Here is a 17053-nt window from a genome sequence, read left to right as displayed (position 1 = left end):
AAAAAGAATAGTCACCAACAAGGATGATTGTTTTTGTATTGCCTTAGTTTTAAATGATCCAGTTGCTAAAATTATTCAAAGCAGGCTGCTAGGATAATGCTTTCTAAACAGTAAAATGGAGTATTGCCAGCTAGACTGGGATTCTGCGTGCCTTGGGGGAATTTTGGGCAGAGAGCATTTGGTATCACTGTTCCTTTTCCAGCTGGGGAATGGTACCATGAGGTACACATGTTTCATTCAGCAACATTCCAGAGACAGCTCCATGGGAAAAAGGATTAACCAGAAAAATTAATACATTTTCATGCCCCTTTTAATTAATTAACTAATTAATTTTGTAGTTTTGGGGATAGTACACAGGGCCTTACATATTCTAAGCAAATGCTCTACCATTGAGCTACAACCAGCCCTATGCTATTTTTTAAATGCTTTAAAAAGATGACCAAGAGGCTATCATACCTTGTTTAAGGTAGAAACAGTTCTAGACACAAGGAAAATTCCTTTTAGTTTTAAAGTCATGTAGCTTGGAAATCTAGTTTCAAACTAGATTTGTGATCCCTAATACCTGCCTGACTCAGATGTTCCTTCTAATAAAATGTGCTTTGCTCTCTATTGGGTCAGTTTTGAACTTAATGAGAGAATGAGATTGAGGGCTCTGTCTTCAACAGGGTGGTAGAACTGTAGTGAGTGAAGCTAAAAGAATTCTTAGAATTCAAGAATGTGTTCTTCGGGTTTGCTCTGGGTTTCTTGATTTTAGGCAACTCTCTATGGAAGTTCAAGAATTAACATTAGGGACTGGGGATGTGGCTCAAGTGGTAGCGCGCTCGCCTGGCATGTGTGCGGCCCGGGTTCGATCCTCAGCACCACATACAAACAAAGATGTTGTGTCCGCCGAGAACTAAAAAATAAATATTTAAAATTCTCTCTCTCTCTCTCTCTCTCTCTCTCACTCTCTCTTTAAAAAAAAAAAAGAATTAACATTAGAAATAAATCCTAGATGACAAAATATGCCTCATTATGAATATTACATCATGAAGGGCAAAGGTGTCTGTTCTTGATATCTTTTACCCTAATGGCGCAGAAAAAATCCTCAATGCTGGATCTTGCCCCCCACTCCCATGTAACTCTTTTTGTATCTTATTGAAATATCCTTCAAAATTATTTATTAAAAATCTTGATTTGAGCTGGTGGTATAACTCAGTAGTAGGACATATGTTTAATATATATAAGGCTCTAGACTCAATTCCTAGCACCCAAACAAAAACAACAACAAATTTTTGATTTTGTTGATATTTATTCAAATAACTAATTTGACCATTTCAGTATTGGAATGTTTGCACTGCAAAATGCCATGCAAGTTTCTAGCCCAAGTCAAAGTGAATTTTAGGTATTTTCAATCTGTTTATTTTGAAACCTTTTTTTTTTTTTTTTGCGGGGGGGGGGGGGGGGAGGGAGGGTGCTGGGGATTTAACCCAGGGCCTTGTGCATGAGAAGCAAGCGCTCTACCAACTGAGCTATGTCCCTAGCCCTAGAACCTTTTTTTTTTTTTCGGGGGGGCGGGTACCAGGGATTGAACTCAGAGGTACTCGACCACTAAGCCACATCCCCAGCCCTATTTTTTTGTATTTTATTTAGAGACAGGGTCTCACTGAGTTGTTTAGAGCTTCATTTTTTGCTGAGGCTGGCTTTGAACTTGTGATCCTCCTGTCTTAGTCTCCCAAGCTGCTGGGATTACAGGTGTTGTGTCACCGTGCCCCGCCCTAGAACCTTTTTTAATACTTCAGTTTGATCTGCTCTAGAATCATCAGGATTGGGAACATAGAATAGAAGTTTATTAATAGGTACAATTTAAAGACCTGTATTATCCATTATACAACTAATGGACTGGAAAATGGACTTTCAGATTTCAAGAAAAAAATAGTAATTTTTTATCCATGTCCTTACCTCTTTTTGAGCTTAGTGCAATGATTAGTTGTATCCTGACTGGCTTGTCAGAGTTGTTCTGTTTAACATAAATCCTAAGGGAACTAGGAACACACACATTTACTTCTCAGCTAGAACAAGGCCTGGATACTTAACGAGTTTTTTCTTCAACATGTATTTTTGCACTCTCACAATCCTTTGGTAGTGATTGGCATCTGCTCCCTCAGTTAGTTTCTATTTTGGGAAGTCATTTGGTTTTTGTTTGGTTAATGCAGATGTAAACTATATGGAGAGGCAGGAGAAGGGGAAAAAAGACAGAATTCTTCAAGCATATAGGGGTTTGCATCAACAATTTCAAAGACTCTCAAACAGATGTAGAGGGGTGGAGAAGCAGCACATTTGAAGTCTTTCAACCATGACATTTTCTGCTAATGAAGAACAGCTTGAAAGCTATAATTTTGAGAGTGTTGCAGTATTTTAAAGTCAGACACTTAGCACATTTTTAAAATAGTGTTGAGATTTAAATTTTTTTTTTCCATCTTAAATGGGATTAAGCAATTTTGGTCATCATCTTATTTCAATAGTTATGAGTCTCAGAATGAACACTAGAGCTTTTTAAAATTTGGATAGGCCAATGGCAGCATCTCTATTTGTGCTTTATCTCTATTGCGCTCATGGTAAAAAAAGTTATTTTGTTTGTGTCTTTTAAACCGAAACAGTGCATTTTCTGTTTCTAGTTCTTCACAAATGACCTTGAATTAATTCTTTATTTTTATATTTTGCAGTACATTTTTATACCTGAAATTCCTGGTAGTGTGGGCACTTGTCCTCCTTGCAGATTTTGTCCTGGAGTTCAGATTTGAATACCTGTGGCCATTCTGGCTTTTCATCAGAAGCGTCTATGATTCCTTCAGATACCAGGGACTGGTATGTTTACTAATATATGCTCTCCAACACTGAGGGATTTAATGACCCTTCTCAGAAAATCTTCAATATCTGATGGTGACCTATTTACAGTAGATTTTATAAGCAATGTTTAGGAGACTGCTGTACTGGAATGAGCTAATAGGGTCTATGGACTGAAAACTGGCCTCTTGGGCTATTTTATCTAACCCCAGGTATTCATATCTTTTCCTTCTAGCCATTCAAGTAGAAGGAAGAGATTGGATAGACACTTAAGTAAGGAGATAGTACTGGAGGAAGCACTAAATTGTTCAGTTCTACACAGAAGTGCCTCTGAAATCCCTGGTAGTAATGGATTGGAGTTAGAAAAGTGATTCTCAAATTTTTGACTCAAGACCCCTTTACACTCTTAAAAATTATGGAGTACTTCAAAGAGAAGTATTCATGTGGATCATATCTATCCATATTTTTAATATTATAAATTAAAACAAAAAATGCATATTAACTTACTGAAAATAACAGTAGTAAGCCCATTACATGTTAATATAAATTATGTTTTTTTAAAAAATATTTATCTTTTTAGTTGTAGTTGGACACAATACCTTTATTTTATTTATTTATTTTCATGTGGTTCTGAGGATCGTACCCAGGGCCTTGCACAGCACTCTACTGCTGAGGCACAACCCCAGCCCATAAATTATGTTTTTAAACAAACAAAAAAAAAATTTAAAAATATATTAAAAAATAGAAGAATGGCTTCATTTTTGCAAATCTCTGTAATGTCTGGCTTGATAGAAGATAGCTAGATTTTCATATATGTTTCTGAACTCAATCTATTGCAATACCAAATGTCATGTAACTTTTAGAAATTTCTACTATTCACATGAGTGTGAAAAAGTCAGATTATATCTTAGTATTATTACAAAAGCAGTTTTCACTTCAAAACCATCTGGAAGGATCTGAGACCCTCCAGAAATTCCCAGACCGCATTTTTAGAACTACTGGGTTAGCAAGGGCACAGGCCAGGGCTTGTTCTTTGGGTTTGTGTGTTGGTTCCATTGTTGTTTCATAGCCACACCTTAAATCCGTAAATCTCCAACCAGGCCTGGTGCTTTGGTCAGAGCAAATCCATGCTTTAAAAAAATGGTGTCAAGCTCATGTCCAGCTGGTAATAGTGGTAACCAGAGGATGGTAACCAGAGGAAGGCTACATTATTAAGATTAGTAACATCAGCTTATGTCTTACTAATATTATGGTTCACCTGTGTTCCAACAAGCCTATTCTTTAAGAATAAGACTCTTGTTGGGTGTGGTGGTACATGCCTGTAATCCCTGAACTGCAAGTTCAAGGCCAGCTGCAGCAAGTTAGCAAAGCCCTAGGCAATTTAGTAAGACCCTGTCTAAAAATTAAAAAAATAAAAAGAGCTGAGGATGTAGCTCAGGGGTAAATTACCCCTGGGTTCAATCCGCAGTGCCCACCCTTCCCAAATAAAAAGGCTTTTAGCTGGGGTGTGGCTTGCTGGTGGAGTGCTTGCCTAGCATACCTAAGCCCTGCATTCAGTCACCAGCGCTGAAAACAGAAATGAGACTCTCTAGGAGTGGTTTGTGAGGAGAGAGGCTTTTCTGGGTTAAAATTCTTATTCTTTCAGGTAACCCTCCCATAGCTCATTGTGGTCTAGCCTCAGTTTGTTCTGGTCTAGTTCTTCATGATTGAAAGACCATAAATGGCACTAACTCTTTAATGTTGAGTTAACCACTACTTTTTTATATGATAGATTTTAAATGTTTTAAAATTATCTGTTATTAATTTGCTCTGTTTTTATTAATTTTGTTCAATAAGCTTTTAAAAACCAGTGTTTGAAAATAACAAGTTCTAAGATGTGATTTCTTTTCTCCCGTAGGCCTTCTCAGTATTTTTTGTTTGTGTAGCGTTCACATCCAATATAATATGTCTGCTCTTCATTCCCATACAATGGCTTTTTTTTGCTGCTAGCACATATGTATGGGTTCAGTACGTATGGCACACAGGTAAGTGTTAATGATTTCTTAGATGGATAGAAATCTTAGGTTCAAGTTTTTAAAATATGGTCATTTCTTTGAAAAAATTATTTACAATTGATTTTATGTGGACGTTTTAAAGTTGCCTTTTCTTAATAGATTATAATATACTTTTACAAAATTTTTTTGTATTATTTCAATCAAAAGTCTAAGCCTTTATGATTTGATATCTCTATAGTAGACATTTCAATCACCAACTCTTATTATGAAGATATCCTTTTTTTAAAAAAAGTTGAAGTGGTTTTTGTTTAAAAACAATTGAAGACAGCTGTGTGCCAAATTTTAAAAAAGGTTCCTAGAATAGGTGAACTCATAATTTGACAAAAGAATCCTCACAGTAGCCTTGGCACATGAGGGTTTTAACTCTGATTGAAAACCTACAGTGATAAAGAATTTAACTGCCATTCCTGGTACTCTATTACCCATTTTGGGGCTGCTGTGATAGGAAGTTCTTCTTCATAGTGAACCAAACTCATCCTCCTTTTATTTTTAAACCCAACATGTCTCAGCTATTTGGAAGCTCACTGATTCTTAGAGGATCTGAAAGGGTTTTCACAGAAAAATATATGGGTCTGTGAAAACCTTTGCCTTAACATTTCAAGGGGTCTATAGACCATCCCCTCAAGCCAAAACTAAACCTCTCCCACCTTAATGGGTGTAATCTCCCTTTCCAGTTAACATTTCTTTAGAGATCTGAAGTTCCTGTCATATCCTTTTAAATCTTTTCTGTTGGCAAAAATGCCTGGTTTCATCAGTTTTTCCCTGTGTGGCATTTCAAGCACATGTCACCAACCTGATCTCTCTAGTTTTTATAGGTTCTGTGTATTATATTTCAGGTATGTTCTAACTAGAGTGGCGCTACACAGCTACCTGCTGCCTTCTTAGAAAAATTAGAGCTACACTGTTAGTTCAAACCAAGAAAGATGAGATATTTTGACAGCTCCAGCCCACTGTGTTAGCTGGAAAGTGGCATGCACTGGGATTTGAGGATTGGTTCTCAGAGTCACACTTGTGTACAAAGTTACATGAAACTTAATTCTTAGGTTCAGCTGTAACCTGTAGGGTTTTGACCACCGAGAGAGTGCCAAATAATAAAAGCTCTCTGGAGCAGCATTCATATTCTTCCCAAAGCTCCTAAGAGGATGATGTGAGCCCGATTAGAAGACACAATTGAGCCCTGTTATTCAAAGTATCCACTATCCACTATCCACTATATGCTTGATTTTCTCCATGTTGAGCACTCTTTTGTATTTGACTTGATTTATAAGCTACCACGAGCTGTCTGTAGTCTGCTGTCTTCTAATTAGAGTGATTTTTCTTTGCACCAGTTTTTACTTATGTGTCCTTGGCCTGGACTTGGGTTTTTTTTTTTTTTTGAGAGAGAGAAGAGAGAGAGAGAATTTTTTTAATATTTATTTTTTAGTTTTCGGTGGACACAACATCTTTGTTTGTTTGTGGTGCCGCACGCATGCCATGTGAGCACGCTACCACTTGAGCCACGTCCCCAGCCCGGACTTAGGTTTTTCTTAAAAAGCAGACTCAAAACTATCTCTGTGAACCTAAACCAAGTTCTGGCCTTTACTTTTCTCATCGACAAGATGAGGAGGTTAGGCATAATTGTGAGTGAGTTGCCATTTACACTAGCTCCTCTCTCTAGGTCTCAGTTTCATGTCTTGTCATATGGAGGTGGAATAATCTAGATAATGTAAAAGAGAGACCCTTCCAGTGCAAATATTTTGGGACTTTGAGGAACTATGGTGATTCTCTAAATTTCTTCAATAATATTTTAGTAAGGGAGAGGAAACTAAGCATATAACTCTTAGTAGAACCTTTCAGGAACTGTAGTAGAGGGAGTGACCCAGCAGATAGCAGGTAGTTACATCATGAAATGATACTTGGCTCTCTTCAGCCCTTGGCTCAGTTCATTAGAATAACTAAATTGCGAAATATGTTTTAAATTGGAATAATTAGTACTGAAAAAAACAAGCAAAATAAAATGAAAACTTGTAGTTTTATTGGGCCTGACAAATGAGTACAATTTGTATAACTTGGGGCTAATTTTTTCTCTAGTTCTTAAAATTTTAAATTCTTTCTTAACAGTGTTAGGAATATAGGGGCTGGGGATGTGGCTCAAGGGTAGTGTGCTCACCTGGCATGAGTGCGGCCCGGGTTTGATCCTCAGCACCACATACAAACAAAGATATTATGTCCGCCAAAAACTAAAAAATAAATATTAAAAACTCTCTCTCTCTCTCTCTTAAAAAAATTAAAATTAAAATTCTCTCTCTCAAAAAAAAAGAATGTTAGGAATATACAAATTATATATGGCCACAAAATAATGATAATACACTGTTGTAAACTTTTCCTTGCTATTAAGAGAAAAAAAGGCCAAGATACAAAACTGAATTTATAATAGAATTATTACTCTTATTAAAAAATGCTTCCAATGTAGCTTTATTTACTGAGTAGATGTAGAAATATGAATATTTGTCTTTTTTCTGTAATCTGCTTATTATGTTTATAATAACTTAATACATTCATACAGGAAATAGGGAATATAAATTTTTGAAATGATTCTAAAAATTTATATTATAGGTTGCTATTTTTCTTTCTATATTCTGAAAGTACCTATTTTTGTTGTGTTAAGTTCGTAAGAATGTTTGAAGTCAATAATCACCTTCACAGAGCTTCCCTTATTGATTTAACTTAGGGACCAGGCTTAAGAGGACTTTGGTTTTTCTTAAAAGCAGACTCAATACTATCTCTTTGAACCTGAACCAAATTTTGCTTAAGTTCTGGCCTTTACTTTTCTCCTCAACATGATGAGGAAGTTAGGCATAATGATCTTCCTAGTTTCAAGATCCTATGATTTTTTTTTTTTTTTAATATTTATTTTTTAGTTTTCGGCGGACACAACATCTTTGTTTGGTGCTGAGGATCGAACCCGAGCCGCACGCATGCCAGGCCAGCACGCTCCGCTTGAGCCATGTCCCCAGCCCCCTATGATTTTTTTCATCTCAAAAATCCATAGCAGAAAGCCTTTAGGTCCCTAATTTTTCCCCCTTATGCCTATGTAGTTCACATTTATAATTATCCCATTGTTAATCATGTCCTAATGTAAATGAATCTAGTCTGCAGGTTTTGAGTCCAAGTCATTTCCCAATATTTACATCTTGTTTATTCTGTTGCAGGTTGATTTTCCTCCCTTGGAAATTGTTTTTAATTACAAAATGAGCATGAGCTGTGGTTAAGAAAAACACATTTTCAAATAGTACTTAAATGTCAAAAAAACACTATATTGTTTTACTGTTACAGCTGATTCATACTTAAGAATTTTATTTTTTAAAACATTCTGGGGGCTGGGGATATAGCTCAGTTGGTAAAGTGCTTGCCTCACATGCACAAGGCCCTGGGTTCAATCCCCAGTACCACCAAAAAAAAAAAAAAGGATGTTCCGTTACATATTGGGCTGGGGATGTGGCTCAAGCAGTAGTGTGCTCACCTGGCATGCGTGCAGCCCGGGTTCAATCCTCAGCACCACATACAAACAAAGATGTTGTGTCCACCGAAAACTAAAAAATAAATATTAAAAATTCTCTCTCTCTCTCTCTCTCTCTCTCTCTCTTTTAAAAAAAAAAAAAAATAAAACATTCTGGGTGGGGTTGTGGCTCAGCAGTAGAGCACTCGCCTAGCATTTGGGAGGCGCTGGGTTCGATCCTTAGCACCACATAAAAATAAATAAACAAAATAAAGGTATATGTCCAACTACAACTAAAAAATTAAAAAAATACTTTAAGAAAAAAAAAACTCATCATTCCATGAGAATACAAATCTTTTCCATTCTTCAGATAATCTGCAATATATTTAAATATATAAATACAATTATCACAATTAAATAGCTGCCTATTGATAGACATTTAAATTAAAATAAAGTTTTTATTATTACAAATAATACTATGATTAATATTCTTAAACATTTATCTCAGGGCTCTTATATTTCTGTAGTGTAGAGTCCTACAAGTGGAATTTCTGGAATAAAAGTACAAGTTAAACTGGGTGCTGTGGCACATACCTGTAATTCCAGTGGCTCAGAAGGCTGAGATAAGAGGATTGGGGCTTCAAAGCCAGCCTCAGCAATGACAAGGTGCTAAGCAACTCATTGAGACCCTGTCTCTAAATAAAATACAAAATATGGCTGGGGATGTGACTCAGTGGTTAAGTGCCCCTGAGTTCAATCCTAGGTACCCAAAAGAAAAAAAGTACAAGTTAAACCAAAGAAGTACAAGTTGCCACAATTTTGGTTATTGTCAAGTACGAGGCTAAACCTTTCCTCACACCTTTCTTGTACTTTTATTAGACTTTAAATTTTTTTCTCTAGTGGGTTAAAAAATAAATGAATGTAATTATTTTATTTTGTATTTCCCTAAATTGTACTTTTTCATATTTTCTTCTAGTCATCTATGTTTTGTGACTTGTAAATTTTCCTCAGTTCCTTTTTTTGTTTTGTTTTGTTTTGTTTTTGTTTTTTGGTGGGGGTGGCGACAATGCTGAAGATTGAACCCAGTGCCTTGTACACACTAGGCACATTTTATGCTGTTCAATTACAGTTCCCTGACATCCACACACTCGTTTTTGTTTTGGGATGAGGTCTTACTGTGTTGCCCAGGCTGGCTGAGAACTTCTGGGTTCAAGTGATCCTTCCCCCTCAGTGTCCAGAGTAGCTGGGACTACAGATGTGGGCACCCCCCTCCCCCACTGTCTTCAGTACCTTTTTTTAATTGATTTGTAGGAGCTTGTTGTATGTTAGGATATGAATATTTTGTTTTATGTATTTTCTGCCAGAATGATTGCCTTTTATTTTATCAGTGATTCTATGAAAATGTTTGTCATATAAGAGCTTTTAATTTGCATCAGATTGCTTTTTAGTTTAGTGGAAAGTCTCAATGAAAGTTATTGTAGTTGAATCAGTGTCCCAAATAACCCATCTGTTGTGTTAGTTAATGTTTCATTGATGCTTGTTTCTCTGCTGCTTTCCCACAGAAAGGGGAGTGTGTTTGCCTACAGTGTCCCTCTGGATACTCTTTGTTTATATTGAAGCAGCAATTAGATTTAAAGATCTCAAAAATTTTCACGTAGACCTTTGTCGTCCATTTGCTGCTCACTGGTAAGTATTATCTATACTCAATCTATAATTCACTTCTTAGTGGAATGGTAAGTTCAGCTGTGAATTTTTGTTATCATGAGTCCAGGAGCAGAACAGCACTGGTGGTAAATAGCGTGGACCCTCTTTTCAGGCAGATGAGTGCTGGAATCCCAGTTCCTGTTCCAACAGCTCTAAGCTTCAACTTTCTTACCTGTGTCTCCTGGGATCACAGGAAAGAGTAAATGAGGTGATACATGCAAACTGTTTAACTTAATGCCAAGTACATTGAAGTCTGATAAATGTTAACTATTTTTTATTATAATCTGATATGATTCCAAAAAGTCTTCATGAGAAATACTCGGCTATTTTATGAAGCATAAAAGAACTTAGAATTTCCTTATTTATAGAGTAAGAGAATATTACTAATAATTCTTCAAGGAATATTATTTCTTCTTACGAAATATGAATGAATATCAAGTCATTTTTCATTTAGGCTTGATCAGAAACTTCTTTTTTTAAAATATTTGTTTAGTTATACATGACACAACATCTTTATTTTGTTTACTTATTTTCATGTGGTGCTGAAGATCGAACCCAGTACCTCACATGTGTGAGGCAAGTGCTCTGCAACTGAGCCGTAACCCCAGCCCCAGAGACTTCTTACTTCCAGAAACTTTTTTTGCATTTATTATGATTTTTGTTTGCATTTTTATGGAAATCACCACTAAATGTATGTTTCTCTTAAACACACCATTTTTTATTTGCTAATATTTATGGAAAACCTAAAATAAATAGGAATCAACTAAAAAAAATAAATAATTGTTTCCAATATTTTTAGTCTTCTCACTAACAAGTGAATTAAATAACCTGGTCATTAAAACTTGTCACTTTAAATTTGTAGTGAAACCACACTTAGACTAATTACAAATTGGTAAGGTTTAATGTTAATGAAGCTTAATGTATGTTCCGCAATATTTGAAGAGTTTTTGAAACAGTATTAGGCAGGTGATGAGCTGAATTAAATATTTCAACTTTCTATTCCAGAACTTAAAGTTGTTGGTACACTTGGTTTAATTTGGTGGCACAACCCAAATGTTAGCTCTCATATTAGATACTGATTTAAATTATTCTGGAATTTATGTGTGACAGTGTTTATGAACTAATTTTCCAGGAATATATGGTGTCATTACCCCTGAGACAGCAAGACTGTGTCAAAGTAGTTACCTAAATTTGACCCTGCTTTCTAGTATTAAAACCCAAATGATGTCTTTTTGAATTTTTATCTATCTATTTATTTATATGTGGTGCTGAAATTTGAACCCAGTGCCTCACACATGTTAGGCAAGCATTCTGCCACTGAGCCATAACCCCAGCCCCTTGAATTTTTAATACATAGAATGTTTACTTGTGGCCACCCATAAATTCTCTACCCTTTCAATTTTTAAAAGCATACAGATGTCTCAGTTACAATGCATAAGGCAGGTCAGTGTTTCTTCAAGGCTCTGCATCTGAGAGTCAGCTGTGGTGGTGACTCCTTGAGTAGTTCAATAAACACCAGAGTCTGATGGGAAGGGTTTTCTTTTGGTCTAGAAGTTCTGTTGATCCTTTGGGGGCTTGTTTTCCGTGCAGCTGCCTCAGATTTCCACAGACATTTAATAAATGTAGACATGACAATTGTGTGTTTATTGAATACTTCTTCAACTGCCGTCATCAACTAAATTTTATTTTTTGATTCTAGGAATTTATTTTCTCATTTAAATCATGAATAGCCTCATGTGCTTGATGAATGTGTTGTTTGTTTTAAAGTTTGTTAATCTGTTTTCTAGTATTGGGTACCCTGTGGTGACTCTGGGCTTTGGCTTCAAAAGTTATGTGAGCTACAAAATGCGGTTAAGGAAGCAGAAGGAAGTGCAAAAGGAGAACGAATTTTACATGCAGCTTCTTCAGCAGGCCCTCCCTCCAGAGCAGCAGATGCTACAGAAGCAAGAAAAAGAGGCAGAGGAAGGTAGGTCTTTACCCTAAAGCTGTTGACTAAGAGGCTAGTTGTGGTTTTTGACTCTCAGTAGAATTATCTTTTAAGGAAAAATAGCTAGAATTTTAGATTTTTCTACTTTTTGGTGTTCCTTCTCAGGGCCATGGTTTGATTGTAAAATAAGGAGTGTAGATTTTTTTTTTTTTTTTTTTTTTTTAGTTTTAGGTGGACACTATCTTTATTTTATGTGGTTCAGAGGATCGAACCCAGTGCCTCATGCATGCTAGGTGAGCACTCTACCACTGAGCCACAACCCCAGCCCTTGATGAAATTTTTTATCTATTCTCTGAAGGCCATCATCTTATAATTATAACTATGTTTATTTCATAATTTTTATTTTTAATTTCTTATTTTATGTCATAAATTTTTTAAAACACTTATTTTCGGAAACAAAATACATAACTGTAAATTTGTAATTAAAACAAGCCAAGAGGGTTGGGGTTGTAGCTCAGTAGAGTGCTCGCCTCTCACGTGCGAGGCCCTGGGTTCGATCCTCAGCACCACGTAAAAAAATAAATAAGTGAAATAAAGGTATTATGTCAAAAAAACCAAACCAAAACAAAACAAAAAAAAAACAAGCCAAGAACCAAAGTATAAGCAAGATAGAGATGTGGACATAGGAAATTGAGTTTTATATGTCAGAAGTCTTCAATATAGAGCCAAGACTGATAGGTTCTATTCTTGAGTTTCTTGCCATGTAATGTGGATTTATTATTATTATTATTTTTTTGTTTTCCTTTTTTTTTTTCCTTTTGTACTGGGGATTGAACTCTGGGTATTAAGCCACATCCCCAGCCCTATTTTTTAATTTTATTTAGAGACAGGGTCTCACTGAGTTGCTTCGCACTTGGTTTTGCTGAGGCTGGCTTTGAACTCACAATCCTCCTGAGCCACTGGGATTACAAGCATGTGCCACCATGCCCAGCATAATGTGGATTTTAAATTGGACCATATCTAATGGAACCTGTCTTGTGGGCATTTAACCAATAGAAATAGATGAATTCACAGTAATACTATTTTTCTCAGTTTAGGAGTTGGAAGTTTGAGGTCATGTTTTTTGTTAATTAATATATGTCAAAATCTTTTTCTTTGTGGTACAGAAATCTCTTATATAGACCTTCAACAACTTGGAATGTATAGAGCTGATTCAGAGTATTCTTTACTAGTGATCTAATAAGTAATACAGACTATTACCTCAGCACTGGACTTAAGATAAAGGATATATGTTCTGCATCTTAAAATCGTACCTCTTATTTTATTTAATTTCTGTGTTTCTATAAACAACAAAAAAAAATGTCTGTGAATTTGCTAGAAATTTATTCAATAGGCATCTTTTAAATAGGGCCTCTTAGGAGAAAATCTGCCTTTATTTTCTTAACCCCATGACAGACAAGTTTGATTTGACTGATATATGAAGTATGACTTGAATATAAAATTTCTTATCCTACTTTAAGGCCCAACCATAAATGACTTCATATGTGATGGTGTTTGATAAATGATGATAATTTTCAAATTTTGCAACTTCTCCTATGTGTTTAGATTGGCTTCTTGAATTCAACACAGTGTGCTGTGACTCTTGCTTCTAAATGAGTTTGCATATTTATATGGTGAATTTCTAACCATAACTAATACAATTTGTTGAATCAGTACAGTATATGTTTTTAAAAAACTAAATATTCCGGTATGGGTTTTTTTTTCTGTTGGTTTGTTTTTGGTATTGTAGCAGCCAAAGGATTACCTGATATGGATTCCTCGATCCTTATACACCACAATGGAGGCATCCCCGCCAACAAAAAACTGTCCACAACTTTGCCAGAGATAGAATATCGAGAAAAAGGGAAAGAAAAGGACAAGGATGCCAAAAAACACAACCTTGGAATAAATAACAACAATATACTACAACCCGTAGACTCTAAAATACAAGAAATTGAGTATATGGAAAACCATATCAATAGTAAAAGATTAAATAATGATCTTGTGGGAAGTACAGAAAATCTCTTGAAAGAGGACTCATGCACTGCTTCCTCCAAAAATTACAAAAATGCCAGTGGAGTTGTGAACTCCTCACCTCGAAGTCACAGCGCCACAAATGGGAGCATTCCTTCCTCATCTAGTAAAAATGAAAAGAAGCAAAAGTGCACTAGCAAGAGCCCAAGTTCACACAAGGACTTAATGGAAAACTGTATTCCTAATAACCAGCTAAGCAAACCAGATGCACTGGTAAGGTAAGTGTGTGTGCTGTGTCCCTGCCATCATTTTCCAATGAACTTTATGTGTTCTTGAAAAACAGTCTCCCCTATGGGCCTGTAGGAACTATTGGTGATCAGATATTGTGAATAGGTGAATGGTGACATTTGGTGTTTGTTTTGCATAGGTTTGTTAACCACATGATGCCATTGTCTTGCAGCATTGACTTAACTTTTTCATGTGCTCTAAAAAAGCGATGATGGTGATTACTTCCCATCCTTGACAAATTTACATGTAACCATTTTCATAGGTATCAAAATAATCCATGTCCTTTTATGTTTGTATATCCAGAGTTGTTTTGGCAAAAACAAGAGTTTTTTGCCCTGTTCATGCAAATTTCTTTATTTGTCAAATAGATATAGATAGTAGGGGTGGGGTCAGAAAGTTCTTTACCACCTAGGGCTTGATTTATTTATTTTGTTTGTTTTTCTGCACATAGAATGTGAATTATTCCTAGATAACTCTGGTAAAATTAGGTTTGATAAGTAATCTCTCTGTAAAATGTCCATAGACAAATACAAGTTTAGATGGGGATTTTAATCAGAAGTGTTTGTTTTCTCATCTTTAATTAGAAGAATACCATTGTTATATGGCCTCGCCTGGTTCAGACTGTTAGGCAAACACAAATATGTTGCTTTTACCTAAAATCTTTATCTGGAAACTGATATCTGAACTGGAGCTTTTCTTGTTATTGCTAACTCAAGCGGGCAATTATAACTCTACTCATCCATAAATTATATTTCACTTCTGGTGGCTTACTTAAAGGCCAAGTATAATTTATTCTAGGAGGGAGGGTTTCTAGTATTATAAATTTTGTTAACCAGATTATTAATTTGTTTTAATTTTCTGATTGGCAACTGGATTAAGGGAAATATATTTAGTTTCTACTGGTATAGGCTCTAGAAGTTTCATAGTCCCATGCTACTTTTGCAAGCCCACATGGCTGATGCTGGGTTGGGCATCCTCGCAAGTTTATATGAGGTTCTGTCCCCCCATCATGCCCTACAGAGAAAATGCTAAGCAGAGAACCCTCCTCCTCTCCATAGGAGAAAGAACTGTTAGTGGACCTTCTATTTCAAAAGGAATTTCCTACAAATCTACTAGATGCTATAGATAAAAATCTGTCACAAGCTATTTTTTTTAATATATGTATTTTTAGTTGTAGATGGACAACAATGTCTTTTACTTTTATGTATTTATTTTTATGTGGTGCTAAGGATCCAACCCAGGGCCTCACACATGTGAGGCAAGCACTCTACACTGTGCCACAACCCCAGCCCTGCCACAAGCTATTTAAACATCCCTTTCTTCTATATGATTTTAATAATAGTAGTCAAGCCAAAGAGTTTTCCTCTGTTGGTTTTTGCTGAGAGTGGTTAAAACTCAGTCTTGTGGGGTGCGGTGGCACACACCTGTAGTCCCAGTAGCTTGGGAGCGTGAGACAGGAGGATCAACCGAGTTCAAAGCCAGCCTCAGCAAAGGCGAGGTGCTTGAGACGCATAGGGCTGGGGTATGGCTCAGTAGTTGAGTGCCCCTGAGTTCAATCCCTGGTACCAAAAACAAACAAAAAAACCCTCAAGCCTTGTGATACTTGGGCCCTGGTGGTGAGGTTAATGGTTTTGCTATCTCATATATCTTCAGTAGAGAATATTGAGGGCCCAAATGGATAATTGGCCAGTAAACTAGAAAGGATGCTGTGTTTTTTGTGTCCCCCTGTCTGCTCCTGGGAGATAAGCTTCCTCCTGTGGTCACCATTGTGTACTATGCCTTGACCTATAGGGCCCCAGGGCATTAATCTGTTTTAGAGAACTACTTGCTATCAAATAAATATAAAATGTTACATTTAAGTAGTTTTGTAAGCTTCCATGGGATTATTTTTCAACTTGCCATTTATTTTTTTTGTGGGGGGGTACTGGGGAATTGAACCCGTGGGCACAGAGCTACTTCCTTAGCCCTTTTTATTTATTTATTTTTATTTTAAGAGAGGATATTGCTAAATTACCAAGTCTGACCTTGAACTTGTGATCCTCCTGCCTCAGCGCCTAAATCGATGGGGACGGCAGATAGGTGCCACCACACCTGGCTTATTTTCAACTTTTAATGCAGTATAAAAATAAAGAGATAACCTAAATATCTAATAGTGCAAAGTATTTAAATAAATATGGCCCATTCACTTGGTGGACTTTTAATACATTAAAAAATTTTTGAGCCTTATTAAAGAATATATGAGAATATACATGGTATGTTTCATAAGAAAGGAAAAAACATTTTAATTAAAAATAATTTTTTTCTTATATACACAGAAAAAGAATTGGAAAGGAAAAGAACCAAAGTGTTACAAGTTATTGCCCATGACAATACTGGACATTTATTTTTTATTCTTACTTTCCCACGTTTTAAAATTTTTCCATGAGGAACAACAGTGAAAGAGTTTGAAGGAAAGGTACTTATCAGCATATTATCCAGCTGGCCTGGAGAGGCCTTATCTCACTTCCTCCCATACTTGCCTGTCTACTCCAGTTTGACTTCATATGTTTTCAAGAATGGTAATTAGACTGATGGATCTAAATCTGCCATGTTTGAGTTGCTAGCTAGGGGGTGTTTGTTATCTTCAGATGGAGAAGGCTAGACTCAGTGGTCTCTAGGGCTCCTTCTGCCACGAACACACCTGGGCCGACACTGAATACACATGCCCTTTGCTTCTGCAGGCACACCAGGGGCTATAACTTCCACAGAGATGCTTTCTGTCCT

General features: G+C 36.2%; 1 protein-coding gene and 1 non-coding gene across 2 annotated transcripts in view; both read left to right on the top strand.

Moving 5' to 3' along the window:
• Nucleotides 1-17053, top strand: part of Maco1 (macoilin 1) — a 63233-nt gene that overhangs the window by 13135 nt on the left and 33045 nt on the right. Inside the window, exons 2-6 of the mRNA XM_076861014.2 lie at nucleotides 2706-2847; nucleotides 4724-4850; nucleotides 9921-10044; nucleotides 11850-12028; nucleotides 13779-14280. Of these exons, the coding sequence (XP_076717129.1) occupies nucleotides 2706-2847; nucleotides 4724-4850; nucleotides 9921-10044; nucleotides 11850-12028; nucleotides 13779-14280 (1074 nt within the window). The remainder of the gene's footprint in view (nucleotides 1-2705; nucleotides 2848-4723; nucleotides 4851-9920; nucleotides 10045-11849; nucleotides 12029-13778; nucleotides 14281-17053) is intronic.
• On the top strand, nucleotides 8242-8314 carry Trnav-cac (transfer RNA valine (anticodon CAC)). The gene has a single exon. It is a non-coding gene; the product is annotated as a tRNA-Val (tRNA).

The sequence above is a fragment of the Callospermophilus lateralis genome, chromosome 7 (genome assembly GCF_048772815.1).
Source record: "Callospermophilus lateralis isolate mCalLat2 chromosome 7, mCalLat2.hap1, whole genome shotgun sequence".
Taxonomy (NCBI): domain Eukaryota; kingdom Metazoa; phylum Chordata; class Mammalia; order Rodentia; family Sciuridae; genus Callospermophilus; species Callospermophilus lateralis.
This window is presented reverse-complemented; position numbering and strand designations above follow the sequence as displayed.